The following is a 25506-nucleotide window of genomic DNA, read 5'->3' on the forward strand; positions in this document are numbered from 1 at the left end:
TCTCTCTAATAAATAAATAAAATCATTTTTAAAATCTTAAAATGCAAGGAAAAGAGCAAAGGGAGTGCTGTTTGGATTTATTTTAATATAAAGCATGAGCAGGGAAGCGAAAAAAAATCAGAAGACAAAGGTGCTTGCTTTGAAGTACTTTTATTCAACTTGAAACCTGAAGTTCTAGCAAGAGCAAATAAGTAAGGAAAAGAAAGCAAAGGTATCCAGATTGAAAAGGAAGATGTAAAATTATCTTTGCTCATATGATCTTATATGTAGAAAACTCTAAATACTCTACACATAGGGGCACCTGAGTGGTTCAATTGGTTAAGAATCTGCCTTTGGCTCAGGTCATGATCTCAGGGTTCTGGGATTAAGTCCCACATTGGGCTCCCTGCTCTGCGAGGAGTTTGTTTCTCCCTCTGCCTGATACTCCCCCTGCTTGTGCTCTCATTGTCAAATAAATAAATAACATCTTTAAAAATAAATATATTCTACACACAGGCACACAATTGTAGGAGCTGATAAGTTCAGCAAAGTTGTAGGATACAAAATGTAAAAATTGGTTGAAAGAAAAATCAGTTGCATTTCTATACATCAGCAAGGAATGATCCAAAAAGAAAATTGCAAAAACCATTCCACTTTCAATAACAACAAACAGAATAAAATATGTAGGAATAAATTTAACCAAGGAAGCACAAGACTTGTACACTGAAAACTAGAAAACAGAGCTGAAAGAAATTAAAGACACCACTAGGTACTCACTTAGGAATATGTAAATGTATCAGATCAACAACTCACACATCTTACACAGTATTTCAAGTAGATTTCAATAAAGCTGAGGGAAAAGAAGACACCAGTAAGGGCAGCTCAGGTGGCTCAGCGGTTTAGCACTGCCTTTGGCCTAGGGTGTGATCCTGGAGACCTGGGGTCAAGTCCCATGTTGGGCTCCCTGCATGGAGCCTGCTTCTCCCTCTGCCTGTGTCTCTGCCTCTCTCTCTGTGTCTCTTGTGAACAAATAAAATCTTAAAAAAAAAAGACTACAACAGTAAATTGAAAGACATCTTATGTTCATGATCACAACACTTAACATTGTTAAGCTAATACTACTCAAACCAGTAAATGTAGTTTCAATGTAATCTCTTTCAAAACCTAGATGGGTTTTACTTTTTAGTGATGGAAAGACCCAAGTCAACATCCATGTGGAATTTAAAGGGACCCTGAATTTAAAAAAAAATTAAAAATCTAAACAAAGAACAACAAAGTTAGAGGACTTATGGTTCTTGATTTTAATACTTACTACAAAGTAATAAGAATCAAAACAGTGCACCACTGGCAAAAGGATAGAATTATAGAATAGACTGGAAACTTAGTAGTAAACCCTCTTATCTGTGGTCACCTGTTTTCTGAATGGGGGTGTCAAGACCATTCAATGGGGAAAGAATAATCACTTCATCAAATGGTGCTAGAAAACTGAAATATCCATATTCAAAAGAATGCACTTTGAACTCTACTTTACTCCAAATAGATCAAACCTAAATTTAAGAGTTAAACTATAAAACTCCTAGAAGAAAACAGAAGAGCAAATCTTATGACCTTGAATTTGCCAATATTTTCCTAACTATAACACCAAAAGCATAGCCAAAAAAATAAAAAATAGGTAACTCAGACCATTTAAATAGAAAATTTAAGAACTTTTTTGCATCAAAAGACACTAGCAAAGAGTGAAAAGACAACCCACAGAATGAGAGAAAATATGTGCAAATTGTATGTCTTAACTGTTAATGGTTTAATATCCAGAATACATAAAGTACTCGTAACTCAACCACAACAAGACAACCCAGTTAAAAAATGGGCAAAGTACTTAAGTAGATATTTCTCTAAAGATATTCAAGTGGCTAATATGCACACAAAAAGATACTCAACATCATTAGGAAGAAGCAAATTAAACATGAGAGGACACTACACCTATGAAGATGGCTACACTTGGAGAAAATGGAAAATAGCTCATGTTGGTGATGACATGGATAAATTAGAGCCATCATGCATTGCTGGTAGGAATGTAAAATGGTACTGCCACTGTGGAAAACAGTTTGGTAGTGCCTCAAAAAGTTAAATATATACTTATCATTTGATTCAAATTTCACTTTCAGATTATATTCTCCAAAGGATAATATAATATAATCATAGGGACTCTGATACTTGTACATAGTGTTCATAGTAACATTATTCACAATAGCCAAAAGGTGGAAACACTCTAGTATCCATCAAGTGAATAGATTAAGAAAATGTGTTATGCAATGGAATATTATTCAGCCATACAAAAGTATGAAGTTTGGAAACATGCTACAATGTGAATTCATCTTAAAAGCATTATGCTGAAGTAAAATAAGCTGCACAAAACATAGATATTATATGATTTCACTCATAAGTCATATTTAAAATATACCAATTCACAGATAGAAATTGATTAAAGGCTACCAAGGGCTGGAGGTAGGGGAGAAAGGGATTATTGCTTAATGGGTACAGAGTTTCTGTTTCGGGTGATGAAATATTTTGGAAATAGATAATGGTGCCAGTTACAGAGATTTGTGAATACCACTCAATTTTACAATTAAACATAAATCTATGTTGAACTTTGCTAAATTATTTTTTGTATATTTGACATGATCACATGGATTTTTGCCTTCGTCTGTTAAATATGAATTAATATCTAAATATTTTGATATTAAAATAGACCTTTATTCCTTAATCTTCTTTTTGGTAGTAACACACCATTTTTTATACATGCTAGATTTGAATTTGCCAATAATTTATGGCAAATGTAAGTGATTTTTGGCAATGTAACTAATATTGGCCTGTAATTTCCTTTTCTTTTACTACTGTCAGATTTTGGTATCAAGTGTACTAGCCTTATAAAATCCACTAAGCAGTCTTCTCTGTCTTCTATCCTGCATAAAATAAGGATTATTTGTTTTCTAAGCTTGGTACAAACTACTTTTGTAAAACTATGCCTGCTGCCTTTTGGGCAAAATTTTTAATTATCAATTCAGTTATTTTAATACTATTTATCTAGATTTTCAGAATTAATTTTTATATATTTTCTAGAATACTGTCTGTTTCATTTGTTTTAAATTAACAAATCAATGATTCACATAAGATTTTTTAAATCTCTGCCATATTTGTAGTTATATTTTCATTTTCATTCTTAATATTGTCCACTTGTACTTTTTCATCAGTCTTGCCAAAGTTTGTCTATTTTACTAGTGTTTTTCATATTCAGCTTCAATTTTGTCAATCATTTTGATTTCTTAACTTCTGTTTTTATTAATCTCTTCCTTTTGTGTACTGTGAGAGTACCTTATTTTTCTAGTTTATTGAGTTAAATGTTTTTTATTATTCTTTTTGTTTTCTAATAAATGCTTTTAAAACTTTATATTTCCCTTCTGTGTAATTATTCAGCTGCATTCTACAAGCATCTTACCCTGTGTACAAACAAGTTAGCCCGCCACGTTTTCATGGATGCTAGTAAAGGATTTGAGACTCAATTTCACAATTTTTGTTGGTAGTGCAAATTCCAGTTCCTACAGTGATGTAAGAGGGCCAGATGATACCTCCATATACAGAGGTTCATTATAGGAAAGGGATACTGAGCTTAGGGAATCCAAATATTTTATAATGGGTAGTTTTCCCCCAGAGGAATACAGTATCTCTTATAAGGCTGTTAACTATCAAACAGCTTTGAGAAAATAGTCTAAAAGAAAGGGCAGTCAGTGCCTCACTCACAATGTATACAGAAACATAAGGGAACCAGAAAGAGCTATCTTCTAACAATATTGGGGGAAACTGGCATCTGAACAATATTGAGTCTTCCAGCCCAGGAGCATATGGTATGCTCTTCCTTCTCTGTAAGTCTCTTTTTTTTTTTTTTTTTAGTCTTTAATTTTTGTCATACTTATAGTTTTCAATGTAAAATTCTTGTATATCTCTCATTAAATTTCTTCTGAGGAGTTTTACTTTTCTTTTTCTGCTATATAAATGTCATTTTAAAATTTCATTTTAAACTTTATTGCTAATATTTAGAAATACAACTGATTTTTATATATTGTTATTGTGACCTTACTAAATTAGTTTATTGTAGTTTATAGTTTCTTTTGGATTTTTTGTGTATACAGTCATGCCCTATGTGAATATAAAAACAATAAAGACAAATCTTTTTCTTCCTTCATTCAACTGGTTAGGATCTCTAGTATAACATTGAGTATAAATGGCTAGAATAAGAACATAACTGATTTATTCCTGCCCTTGGGAGAAAGTATAAAATATTTTATCTTTATGTATCATTTTAGCTGTAGGTTTTAATAAATGCCCTTTATCATTTCTAGTTTGCTGAGATTTTTTATCAAAAAAAGCTGAATTTTGTCAAAAGCTTTTCTGATCTACTGACAATGTTTTTTCTTGCTTCTGCTAATGCACTGCTAATTCACATTAAACTAGTCTTGCACTCTTGGGATAAACCCCACATAGTCATATTATCCTTTAAATTTATCTATATGTAGCACACACATAGATATATTAATAATCATATAATTAACATAAATTAAATTAACATATATTTAGTAAAGACAAAAAAGGGAATTACATATCGATAAAGGAGTCAATCCAACAAGAGGATAAACATTCATAAATATTTATGCACTCAACACAGGAGCACCCAAATATATAAAGCAAATATTAACAAATCTCAAGGGAGAAACAAACAGCAATACAAATAGTAGAAGGGGACCTTAATACCCAACTTAAACCAATTAGAAATATACATCAATAGATAGATCATCCAGATGAAAAAATCAATAAGGAACACACTGGTGGTTCAACAACATATTAGATCAGAAGGATGTAGCAGATATATACCAGAAACTTTCTACTCAAAAGCAACAGAATACACATTCTTCTCAGTGCACATGAAACATTTGCCAGAATAAATCATGTCAGGCCATAAGATAAGGCTTAATAAATCTAAGATGACTGAAATCATAAGCTTCTTTTCAAGTGTCAATGGTATTAAACTAGAAATTGATTGCAAGGGAAAAAACCTAGAAAATACACAAATATGTGGAGATTAAACAACATGCTATGAACAGTGGGTCAAAGAATAAATCAAAAGAGAAATCCAAAAAATATCCTGAGACAAATGAAAATGGAAATAAAACATACTAGAACTTATGGGAGGCAGCAAAAGCAGTTCTAAAGAGAAGTTCATGGCAAAAATGCCTACATCAAGAAACAAGAAAAATCTCAAACAACCTATTACACCTTATGGAACTAGAAAAGGGGACAAATAAAGCCCAAAGTTAGCAGGAGAAAGGAAATAACAAAAATGAGTGGAAATCAATGAAATAGAGACTAAAAAGATGATAGAACAAAATCAATGAAACTAAGAGCTGGTTCTCTCAAAAGACAAAATTGATAAACCTTTAGCTAGACTCACCAAATAAAAGACTCAAATAAATAAAAATCCTAAAGAGAAAATGTTACAACAAAGGATCATAAGAAACTACTATAACTATTCACCAACAAATTGTAAAACCTAGAAGAAATGGATAAGTTCCTAGAAACACACGACCTACCAAGAGTGAATCATGGAGAAATAGATATAAAGAAATCCAAACAACCTGAATACTAATAAGGACATAGAATTAGTAATCAAAAACCTCCCAACAAAAAAAAGAGTCCAGGACCAAGCCTGGTGAATTCTACCAAATATTCAAAGAAGAATTAATAACTATCCTTTCTAAATTCTTCCCCAAAAAACAGAAGAGGAAGGAACACTTCCAAACTCATTTTACAAGGCCATCTTTACACTGATATCAAAAACAGACAGGACCCCACAGAAAATCACAGGCCAATATTCCCAATGAACACAGATGTAAAAATCTCAATAAAATATTAGCAAACCAAATTCAACAACATTAAAATGATCATACCATGATCCAATAGAATTTATCCTTAGGGTACAAGGATGGTTCGACCTCTGCAAATCAACATGATACATATTTTAAAAATGAAGGTTAAAAATCAGATGATCATGCCAATAGATACAGAAAAAGCATGTGATAAAATTCAACATCTATTTGTGATAAAAACTCTTAACCAAGTGTGTATAAGGGGAATGTACCTCAAAACAATAAAAGCCATATATGACGAGCCAATAGCTAAAATAAAATAGAAAACAGTAAAAATATATGAAACCTGAATGGTCCTAAATCTGTTAAATTTAATCCATAGTTAAGTCTTCCTAGCCCATATTTTCACCAATGAAGTGCTTCTACTAAATATTCAAGAAAGAAATATTACTAGTACAGTTGATCCTGTATAACACAGAAGTTAAGGGTGCTTACTTCCCAAGCAGTCAAAAATCTGCATATACCTTTTGACTCTCCATAACTTAACAGTTTACTGTTGACTAGAAGTCTTAAATAATTAACACATATTTTGTATATGTATTATATACTATATTCTTAGAATAAAGTAAGCCAGAGAAAATATTTTTAAAAATCAAGAGAAAATACACTTACAGTACTATATTGTATCAATACTGTAAGTTTATGTCACTGTTTATAGGTGAATCATTTGTCAATACTTACATCAATATCTTATATGATAGAAAATGCTGTAAATGTACATATCACTAACTTTAGACATAAAAAATGAAAAGATAATGTGAAAAAGAAATTCATATATAACAATTCATGCATTGATAAGCAGTAGCTTGTCAGTATGATTGCTTTATGGTAGCCTAGTGTAATTGATACAAATGCTTCACATACCCTAGCCTATGCATTAATGAATGAATCACTATACACTTTTCATGACATACAGTATTACAGACCTATTCATAGCACTGGGGATGCATAGACTTTCCTTTTTCCAGTGGATATTCTTTCCTGCGAGGGCCCATTTCTGGGTTCTCTATTCTGTTCCATTGATCTATGTGTCTATTGTTGTGCCAGTACCATACTGTCTTGATGATCACAGCTTTGTAATACAGCTTGAAATCCAGCATTGTGATGCCCCTGGAATTGGTTTTCCTTTTCAATATTCCTCTGGCTATTCGGGGTCTTTTCTGATTCCACACAAATTTTAAGATTATTTGTTCCAACTCTGTGAAGAAAGTCCATGGTATTCTGATAGGGATTGCACTGAATGTGTAAATTGTCCTGGGTAGCATAGACATTTTCACAATGTTTATTCTTCCAATCCATGAGCATGGAATGTTTTTCCATCTCTTTGTGTCTTCCTCAATTTCTTTCAGAAGTGTTCTGTAGTTTTTAGGGTATGGATCCTTGACCTCTTTGGTTAAGTTTATATTATGCTTTTGGGTGCAATTGTAAATGGGATTGACTCCTTAATTTCTCTTTCTTCAGTCTTATTGTTAGTGTATAGAAATCCCACTGATTTCTGGGCATTGATTTTGTACCCTGCCACATTGCCGAATTGCTGTATGAGTTCTAGCAATCTTGGGGTGGAGTTTTTTGGGTTTTCTTTTATTTTTTTATTTTCTTTTAATTTTTTTGTGTGTTTTCTATGTACAGTATCATGTTATCTGCAAAGAGAGTTTGACTTCTTTGCCATTTTGAATGCCTTTTATTTCTTTTTGTTGCCTGATTGCTGAGGCTAGGACTTCTAGTACTATGTTGAATAGCAGTGGTGAGAGTGGACATCCCTGCTGTGTTCCTGACCTTAGGGAAAAGGCTCTCAGTTTTTTCCTATTGAGAATGATATTCGCTGTAGGCTTTTCATAATTGGCTTTTAAGATATTGAGGGATATCCCCTCTATCCCTACAGTCTGAAGAATTTTTATCAGGAATGGATGCTGTATTTTTGTCAAATGCTTTCTCTGCATCTATTGAGAGGATCATAAGGTTCTTGTTTTTTCTCTTGTTGATATGATCTATCACGTTGATTGTTTTATGAGTGTTGAACCAGCCTTGCATCCCGGGGATAAATCCCACTTGATCATGGTGAATAATCTTCTTAATGTATTGTTGGTTCCTATTGGCTAGTATCTTGTTGAGAATTTTTGCATCCATGTTCATCAGGGATATTGATTTATAATTCTCCTTTTTGGTGGAGTCTTTGTATGGTTTTGGAATCAAGGTGATGCTGGCCTTATAAAATGAGTTTGGAAGTATTCTGTCCCTTTCTATCCCTTGGAACAGCTTTAGTAGAATAGGTATGATTTCTTCTTTAAACGTTTGGTAGAATTCCCCCTGGGAAGCCATCTGGCCCTGGACTTTCACGTCTTGGGAGGTTTTTGATGACTGCTTCAATTTCCTCGCTGGTTATTGGTCTGTTCAGGTTTTCTATTTCTTCCTGTCCAAATTGGTAATTTGTGGTTTTCCATAATTCACCCATTTCTTCTAGATTGCCTAATTTTTTGGCATATAGCTGCTCATAATAAATTTTTAAAATCATTTGTATTTCCTTGGTATTGGTGTCTCTCCTCCTTCATTCGTGATTTTATTAATTTGAGTCTTTTCTCTTTAATAAGGCTGGCTATTATTAATTAATAATAAGTTTATATCTCTTATTAATTCTTTCAAAGAATCAACTCTTGGTTTTGTTGATCTGTTCTACAAACAGTTCTTCTGGTCTCTATTTCATTGAGTTCTGCTCAAATCTTTATCATCTCTCTTTTGCTTGGTGTAGGTTTTACTTGCTGTTCTTTCTCCAGTTCCTTTAGGTGCAAGGTTAGCTTGTGTATTTGAGTTTATTCCAATTTTTTGAGGGAGGCTTGTATTGCAATGTTTTTCCCTCTTACAACTGCTTTTGCTTATCCCAAAGATTTTGAACAGTTGTATTTTCATTTTCATTAGTTTCCATGAATCTTTTTTTTCCATGAATCTTTTTAATTCTTCTCTAATTTCTTGGTTGACCCATTCATCTTTTAGTAGGATGCTTTTTAACCTCCACGTGTTTGAGTTTCTTCCATATTTCATCTTGTGATTGAGTTCTAGTTTCAAAGCATTGTGGTCTGAAAATATGCAGGGAACAATCCCAATCTTTTGGTATCAGTTGAGACCTGATTTGTGAGCCAGCATGTTATCCATTCTGGAGAAAGGTCCATGTGCACTTTAGAAGAGTATGTATTCAGTTGCATCCGGATGGAAATTTCTGTATTTATCTGTGATATCCATCTGGTCCAGTGTATCATCTAAGGCCCTTGTTTCTTTGGTGATGTTCTGCTTAGAATATCTGTCATCTGCAGAAAGTGCTGTGTTGAAGTTTCTTACTAATATTGTATTATTATCTAAGTATCTCTTTACTTTTGTCATTAATTGATTGATGTACTTGGCAGCTCCCACATTAGGGGCATAAATATTCATGATTGTTAGGTCTTCTTGTTGGATAGATCCTTTAAGTATGATATACTGTCCCTCTTCATCTCTTACTACAGTCTTTGCTATAAACTTTATCTGAGGATTGCTACCCCAGCTTTCTTTTGAGGATCATTTGAATGGCAAATGGTTCTCCACCCCTTCATTTTCAGGCTGGAGGTGTCCTTAGGCCGAAAATGAGTCCCTTGTAGATAGAAAATAGATGGGTCTTGCTTTTTTATCCAGTCCGATACTCTGTGTCTTTTGATGGGATCATTTAGCCCATTCATATTCAGAGTGACTATTGAAAGATATGAATTTAGTGTCATGGTAATACCTATTCAGTCCCTGTTTTTGTGAATTGTTTCTTTGGACTTCCTCTTTCTTTTACAGGGTCCGCCTTAATATTTCTTGCAGAGCTGGTTTGGTGGTCACATAGTCTTTCAGTTTCTGCCTATCTTGGAAGCTCTTTATCTCTCCTTCTATTCTGAATGAGAGCCTTGCTGGATAAAGTATTCTTGGCTGCATGTTCTTCTCCTTTAGGACCTGAATATATCCTGCCATCCCTTTCTGGCCTGCCAAGTCTCTGTGGAGAGGTCTGCTATTAATCTGATATTTCTCCCCATATAAATTAATCTCTTGTCTTGAGCTGCTTTAAGGACTTTCTCTATCTTTGGAATTTACAAGTTTCACTATTAATTGTCAAGGTGTTGAAAGGTTTTTACTGATTTTTTGGGGGTCCTCTCTAGTTCTTGGATCTGAATGCCTGTATCCCTCCCCAAATTAGGGAAGTTCTCAGCTATGATTTGTTCAAATACACTTTGTGGTCCTCTCTCCCTCTCGGCCTCCTCTGGAACCCCAAGTATACGTAAATTCTTCCTTCTCAGGCTATTATTTATTTCCCTAAGCCTTTCCTCATGGTCTCTTGTTTTTCTCTTTTTCCCTCAGCTTCTTTCCTTACCATCAACTTGTCTTCTATGTCACTCTTTCTTCCACCTCATTAACCCTAGCAGTTAGGGTATCCAGTTGGATTGCATATCATTTAATCTATTTTTAATTTTGTCCTGATTAGATCTCAATTCTGCAGTAACAATGTATCTAGAGTCCTTTATGCTTTTTTCTAGAGCCACCAGTGGCTTTATAATTGTGCTTCTGAATTGGCTTTCTGACATCGTATTGAAATCCATATTCTGTAACTCTGGCAGAGAGTACTGTTTCTGGTTCTTTCTTTTGTAGTGAATTCGTCCTTCTAGTCTTTTTGTCCAGTGCAGGGTAGCTGTATGAGTGGGCTAAGTCAAAAATCCCAACCATGAGCTAAGTAAAATACACCCTGAGGGCTCCTAAAGGCTTTTCCTCTTGGTTCTGAGTGTATTTTGTTCTGTATGTTAGAAGATGCTCAATCCCAAATTTATATAAACCTGCAATACTTGTTAGAAGCAAAACTTTTCTCTCTGTAGCATTCCGGCTGTTCTTTATTTTTTTAATTTTATTTTTAAAGATTTTATTTATTCATATGAGAGAGAGAGAGGAGAGAGAGAGAGAGAGAGAGAGAGAGAGAGAAGCAGAGACACAGGCAGAGGGAGAAGCAGGCTCCATGCAGGGAGCCTGATGTGGGATTTGATCCCCAGGACTCCAAGATCATGCCCTGGGCCAAAGGCAGGCGCTAAACTGCTGAGCCACCCAGGGATCCCTGTGTTCTCTCTTTAAATCTCAGGTCAAATTCATAGGTGTTCAGGATGTTTTGAAAGTTATCTAGGGGAATGTGAAATGGTGCAGCCACTCTGGAAAACTGTGTGGGAGGTTTCTCAAAGAGTTAAAAATAGACCTGCCCTACGACCCAGCAATTGCACTGTTGGGGATTTACCCCAAAATACAGCTGCAATGAAATGCTGCGACACCTGCACCCCGATGTTTATAGCAGCAATGTCCACAATAGCCAAACTGGAAGGAGCCTCGGTGTCCATCGAAAGATGAATGGATAAAGATGTGGTCTATGTATACAATGGAATATTACTCAGCCATTAGAAACGACAAATACCCACCATTTGCTTCAACGTGGATGGAACTGGAGGGTATTATGCTGAGTGAAATAAGTCAATTGGAGAAGGACAAACATTATATGTTCTCATTCATTTGGGGAATATAAATAATAGTGAAAGGGAATAGAATGGAAGGGAGAAGAAACAGGTAGGAAATATCAGAAAGGGAGACAGAACATAAAGGCTCCTAACTCTGGGAAATGAACTAGGGGTGGTGGAAGGGGAGGAGGGTGGGGGGGTGGGGGTGAATGGGTGACGGGCACTGAGGGGGGCACTTGACGGGATGAACACTGGGTGTTATTCTATATGTTGGCAAATTGAACACCAATAAAAAATAAATTTATTATTAAAAAAAGAAAGTTATCTAGGTAAGTTTATGGGACCAGGTGAGTTGAGGACCTCTACTCTTCTGCCATCTTGCTGGGATTCCCCAGTACTGGGAGTGTTACATTAAAACCATTCATCTATGATGATGGGCTGATATACAGTTTCTCAAATTACAAGAGGCATACTATACAGTAATATAATTCTTTGAAAGCAGTTATAGAACAGTAAAATACACTTATTAATTTTATATTAAATACCACTCATCTTATGCTTATGTAAGCATAGGCTGTCCACTTCCACACAAGTCTTACACATGATGCCTTACACAATACATACTTGATGATGACTAAAGAACACCTCATACAATTAATTCTTGCCATGAAGTTATTATATTTTCAAATAGACACATACAACAGATAAGCTTATTAACTGTATGGCATGATTACTTACTCTTGACTAAGTGAAATGAATCATCATCAATGTCTTCATTCTCAGCTTCATATTGAGTTGTCTGAGGAGGAGGAAGAGGAGTTGTTATTGTTATCTCAGGGGTGGCAGAGGTGGAAGGAGAAGCAAGAGAGGCAGGGATACTCAGAGTAACTTCATGGACATACATCATAATGTATCTTATTTCATTTCTCTAAATGTTTCAATTTGTACCAACCCTTCTTCCCTCATTGTTCCAATGTCTGTATCCTAGAAGGGTCCATGTTATAAAAGAAGTCAAAATTAGTCTTGAATCATTGGAACCTTTCTGCCAAATTGTCTAATGTCATTTTGTTTTCTGGCATTGCTTCATCTACATCTTTTTCCCCAATGTCTGGCACTGGTAATTCCTATCAAGTCTTTAAAAATTTCTCTGATGCAGGGTCTGTTAGCTCTTGAATTTCTCCAACACCCATATCCTGACACCCTTCAATCCCTACCCTGTTTGCCATATTCACAATCTCTTTCATACTTTCCTTAACTGTCATAAATCCTGATAAGGCATGCACAACATCTGAAGTTTTCTCCAGCAAGAATTTATTCTGGCTTGATGGCTTGCTTCCATAGGTTTTTCTATAACAATGATGGTATCTTCAATGGTGTAATCCTTCCAGACTTTATGATGTTCAATCAGGCTTCTCTTCCATAGCACGGACAATCCTTTCCATACAGTGTCATGTGTAATGAGCCATACATGGCTTTATGATCTCCTGGATCTAGAGGCTAAATTACAGATGTGGTGTTTGGGAGCAAAGAGACACTTCAATGCCTTCAATGCTAAACTCAGAGTTCTGAGAGGCCAAGGGCATTGCCCAGTATCAAAAGAACTTTAAAACAGAGTCCTCTGCTGGTGAGATACTTCCTAACTTCACGGGCAAAGCATGAATGTAACCAATCCAGAGAAAGAGTTATTGTCCAGAACTTCTTGTACAACCAAAACACTGGCAGTTAATATTGATCTTTTCCTTCAATGCTTGGATGTTAGCAGCTTTAAAGATAAGCGCAGTCCTGATCACATAACAGTAGAGTTAGCCTATCTATCCCTTTGTGCCTTAAACCCTGGTACTTGCTTCTCTTCCTAATAAATGTCCTTTGTGGCCCCCCCCAACCCCACATATCCCAGAATAGTGCCTTTCATCTATACCAAAAACCTGCTCAGGCAGATAGCCTTTCTCCTCAGTGATTTTCTTAATGGCTTGTGGGAACTCTACTGACTCTTGGTCAGTAGAAACTGCTTCTCTTGAAATCTTGACATTTTTTAGGCCAAACCTTTCTAAAAGTAACCATCCTTTGCTGGCAGTAAAGTCTCCAGCTTTAAATTCTTTGCCTTCCTTTTGCTTTAAGTTTTTGTCAAATGATATTAATCTATAGGCATGCCTTTCTTACAGGAATCCTGAACCCACACAAATGCTTATTTTCAAGAAGATAAAAAGTATTTCACAGAAAATGTTTTGCACCTGTTGGTGTAGCACAACCATAACTTGATGAATTTTTTTTCAAACAGTTCCTAAGCTGAATTCATTTATCTTGAAATGGTGGGCAACTGGAGCAGCAGATCTCAATCTACAGGACATATCAAACAATTCAACTTTTTCTTGTAAGGTTTTGACTTTTCTTGGGAGCACCTCCAGCATCATTAGCAGCACTTCATACAGGTCCCCTGGTGTTACTGTTTGTGGCATTGCCCTAAACACAAAAATACATGACAACTCCAAGAGAGCACTTTTAATACAATATGTAATTTACTGAAGACATGAACTGCTCATGCAGAGATGACTAGTCACTTGGTGTTTTATTTGAGCTCACCTTGACATAACAGGTGGTTATGAAATTATTAAAGTAGTACAATATACTAATTTTATGCAGTTATTTCATACTGCATCTATTTACTTTTCTTGACTGGAATGGCCCAATGCAGTCTGTGTTTACGTGCTTCAGTTTTATTAAAAATCTTTCATAATAGATTTGTGTATATTTTATGGTAATAAATGTAAAAAGACTAATACCTACATATATTTTATGCATTTATGACATACCTTTTTAATTTGGGGGGTATTTTTAGTCTACAGGATTTATCTCAGAGTTTTAAAAAATGTTTGCAAATCTCCAAAAAATTTTCCAATCTAACTATTTAAGTAAATCCATGTGTAAGTGGATGTGTGCAGTTCAATGGTTATTGTTCAAGGGCCAACTGTATATATTTTTTTCAGAGATTAGATATAAACATTTCCCAACCTTTTTTAGGAGACTGTAACTTTGATATTGTAACCTGACATTACAAAGACATTTCAAAATTTTAGACCAATACCCTTTACTAACAAAGATGCAAAAATCTCCAAAATATATTACTTATGTGTAATTTAAACCTTCTTTTTCTTATACATTGAAAACTACCATTCCTAAGCACTGTTGTGACTGAATCCCACTATTTTTGAAGTTTTTTTTTTTAAGATTTTATTCATTTATTTATGAGAGACACAGAGAGAGGCAGACACATAGAGAAATAGGCACCCTGAGGGGAGCCCAATGTGGGACTCAATCCAGCGACTCCAGGACCACACCCTGAGCCAAAGGCAGACACTCAACCACTGAGCCACCCAGGCATCCCCAAAAGTGTTGTATTTTTATTATTCAGTCTCAAATATTTAATTTCCATTCTGATTTCTTATTTGATCAATGGGTTACTTAGAAGTATGCTGCCTAATGTCTCAGCATTTGGAAATTTTGCAGTTATATTTTTACTGATTTTTAGTTAAATTCCATTATCATCACATCAAGAACATACTTATATAACTTCAATTTATAATTGAAACTTAATCCTTGAAATGTATTTACAGTGTATGGTCTTCCTAGGTGAACAATCAATATGCACTTGAAAGAAATGTGTTATTTACAGTATTGGCTTTAGTGTTCTAATAAATCCTCATTTGATAGGTTCAATTATTTTATACTTTGGTTTTATGTCTGCTTATAACAATTATGGAAAGAGGCAAAACCACCAATTGTGAATTTCTTTTCCCCTTTAATTCTGTCAAATTTTGCTTCATTTTCTTTTGATGCTATTAGGTGTGTACCCAGGAATATTAGAACTTCCCACAGAGTTGACCCTTTTATGATTGCTAAAACTTTTTCTCTCAATACAAATACCTTATGATTTCACACGTATGTGGAATCTAAAAAAACCACAAATGAATAAAAAAACAAAAAGGGGTACCAGACTCATAAATACAGAGAATAAACTGATGATCATCAGAGGAGAGAGAGGTGGGAGATGGGCAAAATGGGTGAAGGGGAGTGGGAGATACAGGCTTCCAAGTTATAGAAAGATTAAGTCGCAGGAATAAAAGGTATAACATAGGGAATGTAGTCAATGATATTGTAATAGCATTGTATGGTAACAGATGGTAGCTACACTTGTAGTGAGCATATATAATGTATAGAGTTATCCAATCCTGTACAGCTCAAACTAATCTAACATTGTGTCAACTATAAGCAAATAAGTTTTTTTTCTAAATCCAAACAAATGAAAAACTTTCTAGTAATACTCTTCTATCTTAAAATTGGTATCAATATAGCCATACTTACTTTCCTAGGACTTGTGTTTACATGGTGTAATTTTTTTCCGTACTTCTACTTTTAACCTACAAACTGTTATCTTTCATAAGCAGCATATAGTCGAGTCTTTTATTACAGTCAGACCATCTTTATCTTGCATTTGGAGTATTCAGAAAAGCCTATTTGTTCCTTTTCTGCCTTTCTAATCCATTTTTAAAAACCAAGAATGGGGATCCCTGGGTGGCGCAGCGGTTTGGCGCCTGCCTTTGGCCCAGGGCGCAATCCTGGAGACCCGGGATCGAATCCCACATCGGGCTCCCGGTGCATGGAGCCTGCTTCTCCCTCTGCCTGTGTCTCTGCCTCTCTCTCTCTCTCTCTGTGACTATCATAAATAAATTAAAAAAAAAAAAAAAAAAAAACCAAGAATGTCATTTTCTCATTCACCTCCAAAGGCTTTCCCTACTTGGGAGTTAATTTTTATTTTGGTAAAATATACATATAAAAAATTGAGTATTTTTAATCATTTTTCAGTGTACAATTCAGTGGGTAAGTACATTTACAATGTTATGCAATCATCAACACCATCCATCTCCAGAACTTCATCATCCCAGACAGATATAAACACTACCCATTAAATAGGAACTCCCATTACCTCTTCCTCCCTGCCCTGGCAACACCATTCATTCGACTTTGTCTCTATGAAATTTGACTATTCTAAGAATATGATTACTTCTCATGTAAGTGGAATCACGTATTTATCTTGGGTATGGCTTATTCACTAATGTTGCAGCATGTGCCAGAATTTTCTTTTTTAAGACCGAAAAATGCTCTACTGCATATATATGCCCCATCTTGTTTATCCTTTCATCTTGATGGACTCCTGGGTTGTTTCCACCTTTTGGCTCTTGTGAATAATGCTGCCATTAACATGAGCATACAGGTACCTGAATCCTCGTTTTCAATCCTTTTGAGTAAACCTAGGAGTGGAGCTGCTGGATATGTTAACATTTTAAGGAAAATTATCCTGAGGTCTAAAAATATTGTTTAATGCTATTATTGTTTAAATGTATCCAGGACTTTGTAATTCCCCTTGTCCTCAATTTTTTTTTTCCATGATGTGGGTTAATTTTCTTTCCTAAGGATGTTCTTAAAAGTTCCTTCAGTGAGGGCCTGAAAATAAATTCTGGTTTTTGTCTGAAAGTTTCCATAAAGAACGGGGAAAGAATTTGGCTGTCTGTGTTTCTGTTTCGGGCTCTGTTCTTCAGCACAGTGAGAACGTCTATTTTCTTCTAACCTTCACTGTTGCTGTGGAGAAGTCACCTGTTAGTCTGTCACTTCTTTGAGGATTGGGTTTTCCCCACTCTAGCTGTTTTTAAGAATCTACTTGTTTGCATATTCTTTAACTTATTTTATGTGGATTTTTAATTTACCTTGCTTGATTTAAGTGGGCTTCTCCAATCTGATCATGTCGTGAGTACTGGGAAATTTTGTCTCTGACAGCATCTCCCTCCCACCATCCTTTTGGCTTTCAGTCCCTGGTGTCCTGCTTATCAGTTAACACCTCTTTACAGTTTCCTGTTATTCAATGCTGTATTCTGTATTTTTACCAATCTCTCAGTTTATAAAAACCTTTTTTGTTGTTCAACTCATCTGCTAAGTTTCTAATTTTAACCATGTCTCATTTCTATAAATTCTATTTAGCTTCTTTCCATATCTGGTCAATTTCTGGAAATCTCATTCCTCCATCGTATTCCTATACTCTCATTTCTTTTTAAGATTTTTTTTTTTAATTCATGAAAGACACAGAGAGGAAGAGACATAGGCAGAGGGAGCCCAATGTGGGACTCAATCCCAGGACCCCAGGATCATGCCCTGAGCCAAAGGCAGATAGATGCTCAACCACTGAGCCCCCCCAGGTGCCTCACTCCCATTTCTTTTTAACAGAGTAAACATTTCAGAATATAAAATAACACTGGATCATTTCAGTCTGTAAATCTCTGCAGGTTTAATATAGCAGTCTGAAGGTTCTTGCTCATTCTTGTTCTTGGTGGCTTTTAGTTTTCATATTTGTTGTTACAACGTATTTGATTGTGAATAACAGTCTTGGAACTGTCACTCCCCTGAGGCCTGGCTTGAAACTGGTTTCTTCTAGAGAGGAATCCAAGTTTTTCTATTTCAGCTGAGGGAAATTTCTAAGTAGCAGTGCCAATTCTAGAGCCAAACCTGTATAAAGGAGCTTCTGATGAATTCCCAGTGAATATGTTTCCCACTGAGATTGGGCAGATACTTCTACTTACTCTTTTCAAGAAATTTATGTTTTTTTAAAGTTCATCCATTAAAGGTTTTGGCTTGAAGAGGCAGCTGGAATTAGGCAGGTATCTCCAACTTCCTACTCTGAGCACACAGTAAAAATCCAGGCTCTAGGCCTTGTTTCCACTACTTGATTTCAATTTTAGTCCTTTTATTTAGAATAACTATAGTTATCTAAGAGAATCAGGGAGGTACAGAAAGGTGGCTTCTTGGTGAATTTCTTGCATTAGAAAGGATTGTTTTAGATACTATTCTAAAACTTATAATAATTTCCTTTTCATTTGTAAACTCATACTTGATGAAAGGCCTGAAGAAAGACAACGTATTTCAATCTCTGAAATACCTTTTTACAACCATTTAACCAGCCACTATTTGTTTTTGTTTTTTTTTGTTGTTGTTGTTGTTGTTGCTAACTTCTCCAAATTTAGCTAATTGGTGGTGTTTCTTTGCAAAAGTATGACAAAGTTTCCGCTTGGCTGAGAAGAAACTTATTTTCATGTTAGCATTATAATAATCACTCACAAATCACTATAGCATCTAATTTCTCTGCTTTTAAGATGAGCTCCTAGAGCAAACTCTTACACCTGGTGACATTTGAGAAAAGTGTGTTGAATGCACAACCAGAGGAGTAAGTGGAGTCAAAATATTATATGAATACTTTAATGCAAAATGCTTAACACTTAAAATTAGCAAAGCTTCATTTAAATTAAAACTCCATTGAACTAAATAAAGATGGTTAAACCCAAGAATTGTACAGTAGTTGATTTCTGCTATATAATGCCAGTTCTAATGCAACACAGCAGGAACTGCATCGTTAGCTGTCACTTCCTCCATTGCTCATCTGAACCCTATGGGGTGAGGGAGAGGGTACTCAGACAGACACAAAACAAAATACAACCAAATAAACTGTGCAGTGATTTCTAATGGTTTTAAACCCATTTTGACTAAGCTGTCCAACCCAACAGCTGGAGAATAACTGCAGATATTGTTCCAGAGCTGATAAGAGGTTTTGTTTTTACAGCATGGTTGAAGTTCTGCACTAGGTGAAAAGTCACAGTTTAAGGATGCATGTTCTGTAAATAGTTCCTACATATACACATTTAGTGTGTGTAAACACTAGAAATATACATTAGACAGAGTACCCTTACCAGTTGGGTACAGTTTAAAAAAGAAGATGAGGTAACATGAATCTCAAAGTCCACAGGAATCCTGCCTGAAGAGTTTGAACAGCTGCCAGTAATTCACTTCCAATGTACAGGGGTTAAGGCGTCTCTGGGACCCTTAGGGTTTGCCAAAACTGGATTCACTGGCTTTTAGCATAGCAACTGCATCTTTCACTGCATGGTAGATAACATTTTTCACCTAAAAGAACAGGAGAAAATATGGTCAGTTTACCACTAAATCTAAAATCTGTCACTAAGACTAAACGTTTCCTCTACCAATCTCTCCAAAATTAAAACTCAGTATTCAAGATATCAATACTTAAAAAAATACTTAAAAGACTCCTTCAGGCCAGTATTTCATACTTTTTAGACTCATGCCTCCTCTTCCTGCTTCCGTAGGTTTTAATGTCCCATGACCCTGAGCCTGGTGAGTACAGGGAGAGGCTAGTCCCAACATACAAGTTTTCAAAACTTCCATGTTCTCCTAGTTTTCCAAACATGAAACTATGTTACATAATTCACTACTGAAAGCATCTTTAAACCCACTCTCTGAGATCCTTTTTGGATCCCAGAGATTCTGTCCTGCTCTACTCAAGGATAAGAACGACACAGCAGTAAGTCTTTGTTCAAGACCAATGTCTGGCAGTTGAGCCAGGATCAGAAGTCAGATCTATTTGTTTCATTTCCTTTTTTTTTTTTTTTAAAAAAGATTTGTTTGAGAGAAAGTGCGTACACACTCATGATCTTGCACAGCAGGATAGAAAGGGAGAGAGAATCCCAAGTAGACTCTCTGTAGTCACTGCAGAGCCTGACACAGGGCTCAATCTCACAACCCTGAGATCACGACCTAAACTGAAACCAGAATCGGATTTCACTCAACCAATGTACAACCCAGGTGCCCCAAAGACCTATTCATTTTCAGTACTAAAGTCTTTTTCTTGGGGCATAGTCCTTTAGAGTCTAAACAATAGCAAGGAGAGACTTCCTCTATGTTCATTCCTCATTGGCCTAGGTTGACAAAGGAACTACACATGAAGCCACTTCATCAACTCACTGCACCTAGTGTGACATGGCCAAGTTCACTGATGCTTTTTATAAGGTCAGTAATGGGCCATGAAGCCAGAGACAGAATGTCAAAAATCAGTGCTATTTTCACCTGTAATTTATCTTCATGATTGGTATGAGTCTGTGACAGATAACGGAATTCCTGAGTAAGCCAGAAACAGTGTTTAACATGCTCTGGAGAAACAAAATCTTCAGCCACTTTGATACAGCTATATAAGTTATGCACCTGGAAAACACAAGTTACATCAGTAACACATATGCAAAAATTCTTAGTGTAAAGAGAATAAAGAATAATGTTTCTTGCCTGATGTGGAGCTCCTGCTGGGATAAATACCACATCCCCAAGAAACTGTACAATAGCCCAGCCTTGAACTCCATATTCTTGATGGAGACGCTTTCTTAGTGATCGGTCTAAATACCAGCTCTGATCATGAATGGGATCATGGTCTGCTGGGTTTTCTTGACCTTGCTCTTCTGATACCTGGAATACATTTGAAATATTATGATACTGAGTAACACACTAAAGCCCAATGAGGGAATTTCCCACTCCACCCTCAAATAGTTTGGACAGTCAGAAGATGTCAGGCCTTCTTTTATAGGTACTCCATTGGCACAAAGAGACAAGTAATGCTCAAAGACATTAACTAAAAGAAACAAGAGAAGACTGTAAGAAAATGTGGTTTTCCTTCTGTCATTTCCAGTAATCTCTGGCAGTTTGCATATTTTTCTAAATACTATGTTTGGACAGTATTTTGGTCTAGACTTTTGAACATAAAGTAGGCTTGAGTTCCTTAGAAACAGACTTGCTATATTGCAGTTATTAACAATCTGTATTCGCTTAACAATCTGCATTACAGAGCAGTCCCAAAGATTACATTTGTTTATTCTAGACAGAGTGGTAGCACAGACTCACATACTCAGGGAGACACTATCAAAGAACCAATATAGTGACCAGCAGGTTTTGGAAGAGTCAAATGATCCTAAGTCAGAAATACCTTGATTCAAAGCAGTGCTGGTTAAGGACCTACTTGGTACTAGGCAATAGGTTAGGAGTGTTCACATCCAATCCTCATGAACAACTGAAGAGTAACAGCAACAAATAAAGCCTGAATGCTGATAAAAACCAAATGCAACATCTTTCCAGTTGCCTAGAACTTCCACACACAGCCTAGCTGAACAACCAGAGAACTATTGGAAACTTGGCATCTTAAAAATCCCTGTATCCCTTTCCAATGATCCTTTGCAACCTAATGGCCACAATAATACCTGAGGCTTCCCTGACCTACTACTACATGAGGCTAGACAAACCCCCAGGGACCTAAGTATCTCACTCAGAACACAGGTATCAAGGGCCAAGGAATTAAAATGTCTTTAGATTTTCAAGGCAACAAAAACAAATAGATGCTAATAGACAATGAGAGGAACTAAGCTGAAAGAGCACAAAAATCTCCAAATGTGCTCTAATGTAAAACAAAGACATAAGACAAGTCCCCCTCTTTTCAGAGATGTGAACCTGATCATTTAGAATCTCTGTTCCTCAGCAACTGGCTTCAGCCTAGTCAATCTGACATGCAGAGATTATTAAACTTTAGAGGTGGTGATTACTTCTCAGTAGTCAGTTGCTGACACAGAGTAATTTCTAACAGTGCTATTCTCCATGTCTCTCTTCATAAGCCATAGGGTGGAAAGCACACCTTTTTAAGGAATTCTCGTATTTTCTCTGTGTCCTTCGCAGCATATATGTGCCAGAGGGCTCCTGGCTTCTCTTTTCCTTCAATAAATCGCTTTATTGTGAGTTCATCAGAATCTCCGTCTTGGATGGTTTTAAGGACTTCTGGAGCAAGAAGAAGCAAGTATCAGACCATAGTCTCCAGCTCAGAGAGTAAGACCCACTTTTACACTTAGCACCCTACCTTCTTCTTGGTCACACTGTCCCTTGGGAATTCCCACATATACCATGACATTAGCTGCATCAGATACATCTAAGTGAAGATTTGTTGTTCCATATTTCCTGTCTTCTGGAGTAATTAATCCTGCCAACAGAAAACATTTTAAATTTATGGAGATGATAAAGGCTGCCAATTGTCTTTCCCACTTCCTAGGAGGTATCTGGTCACAAAATTTAAAAGGTGCCTCTCAAAATCATGTAAAAGGTAAGGTAACAACATATTAAATTATGTTATCCTTTCAACTTTGAAAGAAAATAATCTCAAATACTTAATTATGAAAATAAAAAACGAAGTCCTAATACTACTAGGACTTCTGTTTCTGGTGACAGGCAAAATAAGTCCTTGACAGATCCTCTGCTAAGAATAACTAAAAATCCTGGATGCAATTATTGAAAAAAAATTTTTTTAATGAATCAGTGTGCTGGCAAGAAAAGAAGAAATACTAAATACTCATAAGCCAAAAAACGAGAAAGCAAGACTCAGGAATGGTAAAGTGGCTCCTAAAGCTGGAATTTGCCAAAAGGACATGTGCTCTGCCAATTCTTAAGCTTTGGTTGTCATAGCCTAGAGTGCTCTGGGCACAACCTAAGGCCCAAGGCCTACTCAAGATGGGGAGTCTAACAGAAAGCTCTCACATACACATAAAGCTGGGAACTCAACTGGCTATAACACTCAAAACAAAAGAGAACACTGCCCAATGCAGTCCTTGGTTCCTCCAAATGTTAAAAAATAGGGGGGAGGGGAAGAGAATGAAGGAGTGAGCTATAGTATGAGGTCCTGGTTGGTGCTCATAGTCTGAAACTTTAATCTCTTACCCCCATGAAAAGACTCGCATTGCTCACAGTCACCCCGAGGCTCATTGAGCCCTGTGGTCACCGTAGATGGCCTTCCCTGACATGAAGACTCTTGAATGGGCAGCAAAGGGAAGCATGGCTCATAGTGGGCAAGCAGAGGCTGTTTGTTAACCCACCAGTCCTTGGAACAGCAGTCTTGTTTGGAGGCAGCCAAGGGACTTCCATCCAGCTTGCCAGAGCCTTGCAGTTTCAGGAGCAGCTCTATACAGGAGAGGGTACCCCTCCACCCCTTTATTTCAACCTGGGACTATGGCCCTAAGAGCAGTGTAGTGATTTCTTTTCTTTCCATTTGGCTGAAATATTAGTCTTAGGAGAGGGCTAAACATTAAGTATTTAGGCAAAATCAAAGGATATGCTTTAAAGTAGATGTATCAAAGGAGATTTGCTTTAAATTGTAAAGGAAAAACAGGACAGGAGGGAATAATGAAACAATCATGGCAAAACACTGAAAGCTGCTATAACTGGGCAACAAGTATATGGGGAGTCACTCTATTAGATTCTCAAGTTACGGGTATATTTGGAAGTTTTTCACTAATAAAAAATAAAAAAATTAAAACTTAAGAAGGAAAAGCAATAAAAGGATAATGAATGAAATGGACAATTATAAATGATAGCATGGATGATGATCCAAAAGTCTGATTCTACTTCTATAAAGCTCAAACACAGGTTAAAACTGAAAGAATATTCTGTGGGAATACAAGTATATATAGTAGCATTACAAACATAAGGGAATGATAAACACAAACTACAGGCCAGCAGTTAACACTGTGGGAGGAAGGAAGGGCACAAGGTGGGAGGAAAGGGAGGAAGGGTGAATAGTCTCAAAACTTTGTCAGGCCACTTGCTCTCTGGCCAGTGCCAAACAGGTGGAAAGACTTGTGCCAAACGATGAAGGAAGTGACACCTACCCAGCTACCAGCCCAGCACTCAACCACATACAGCTACAGATGACTGCACACTAAGAAAATAGTCTCTAACCAGAGAAAGCCTGAACTCCAACAGGACCAAGAGTATAAAAACACGAAGGTCCTGGGGGAAGGATTCCCAGAAAAAAGAAAATCCTGGAACATAACACCATCGACTTATGAAAAGCATATGAACTGACACAACAGGGGCTGCTGGGTGACAGCACTGGAGTTGGAGGAAGAGCAGAACTAGCCTGGAAATCAGGAGACCGAATATTTTAGTCCCAGACCTGCTACTGACTGCCCCTTATACATCCTGAGCAGGTCACTGTCTCTGCCCCCATCTGTGAAACTCATGGTGTCCTGGAGCTAGAGAGATGTTGACTATATGTCTCCACAGAGCTTTTCACTCTACTCTAAGGGGGTCCCAGCTCAGTCAGTCACCCAACCTCTGAAAGTGATCATTCTCTAATGTTTATGATAAAGTCTAAGTATTTGAAAATAAACATATTTTCATTTTTTTCAATCCCTAACTGCTTACTCTGGATAGGAACAATTTTGTCAGAGATAAAGCTTTTACAGAGGAATACTGCCATCTATCTGTGATGTCTATGCTGCCAAACTAATATTTAATCCAAGCAGACAATTTATTCTGAAACTTCTCAGATAATCACTTTTACCCCATAAGCTTCATGAGGCCTACAAAGCAGGGATAATTACTATGTGTAATATTACATCACTTATTTCAGTGGAAAAAATATTTTCATTCACATAAATTCATTGTAAGTCTGCTGGAAAGACAGTATGCCCTGAGACCCCCAACTAACTAGCTGCTCTCCAGGGCTTGAGGGAAGGAAACTCAGCCAGAGAACATGCTGCAGCTCCAAAGCATATGCAGGGCTCTCTAAACTGAGACCCAAAATATAAAGGGAATAGGTCAGGGGGCTTCTGCCTGCTGTGTACTCTCTCCCACAGACCACTTCTCACCCTACCTGGCAGAATGATCTCAGGCATCTAGATCATGGGAGTTTCCCAACATCAACTCCCTTCTCGAAATGCTCCCTGACCTCATTCCAGGTGTACCCCTGGACTGACTCCACCATAACAGAAGAACTGTGGGGCTGAGATCTAAGCCCTTGCTCTTCTTGTCCCCCAATAGTCTCTGGAGAACACAGCAAAGATGCCGAAAGACTCTGCCATCCTCAGGTCTGAGAGACTGGAGTTTAGAGTAATTATGGGAGGACAGAATAAAATCAAAGAAGTAATTTCTAGAAGGACTGGAAAAATGGGGTTCAAATAAAAAACTAAAGCAAAATCACTAAATGACCCAAACTGAAACTTCATTCAACAATCAATTGGTAACAATTCCTTCAAAACAGTCAACTATAATCAAGACCTAACTAAAACCTCAACATGAAACTGGTTAAGGTCACAGTAATAAAGATGAAATATGACCCTGGTAACTAAGGAAATCAATCTCTA

The 25506-nt window shown here is 36.5% G+C and overlaps 1 protein-coding gene across 1 annotated transcript in view; it reads right to left on the reverse strand.

The window, feature by feature from the left end:
• Positions 1 to 16217: 16217 nt before the first annotated feature.
• Positions 16218 to 25506, reverse strand: part of KDM3A (lysine demethylase 3A) — a 56090-nt gene continuing 46801 nt past the window's right edge. The window contains exons 22-26 of the mRNA XM_038561530.1: positions 22230 to 22349; positions 22011 to 22150; positions 20621 to 20797; positions 20408 to 20542; positions 16218 to 19450 (exon numbers count right to left, since the gene is read on the reverse strand). Coding sequence (XP_038417458.1) covers positions 19370 to 19450; positions 20408 to 20542; positions 20621 to 20797; positions 22011 to 22150; positions 22230 to 22349 — 653 coding nt within the window. The 3' untranslated portion in view covers positions 16218 to 19369. The remainder of the gene's footprint in view (positions 19451 to 20407; positions 20543 to 20620; positions 20798 to 22010; positions 22151 to 22229; positions 22350 to 25506) is intronic.

This window comes from Canis lupus, chromosome 17, assembly GCF_011100685.1.
Source record: "Canis lupus familiaris isolate Mischka breed German Shepherd chromosome 17, alternate assembly UU_Cfam_GSD_1.0, whole genome shotgun sequence".
Lineage (NCBI taxonomy): Eukaryota > Metazoa > Chordata > Mammalia > Carnivora > Canidae > Canis > Canis lupus.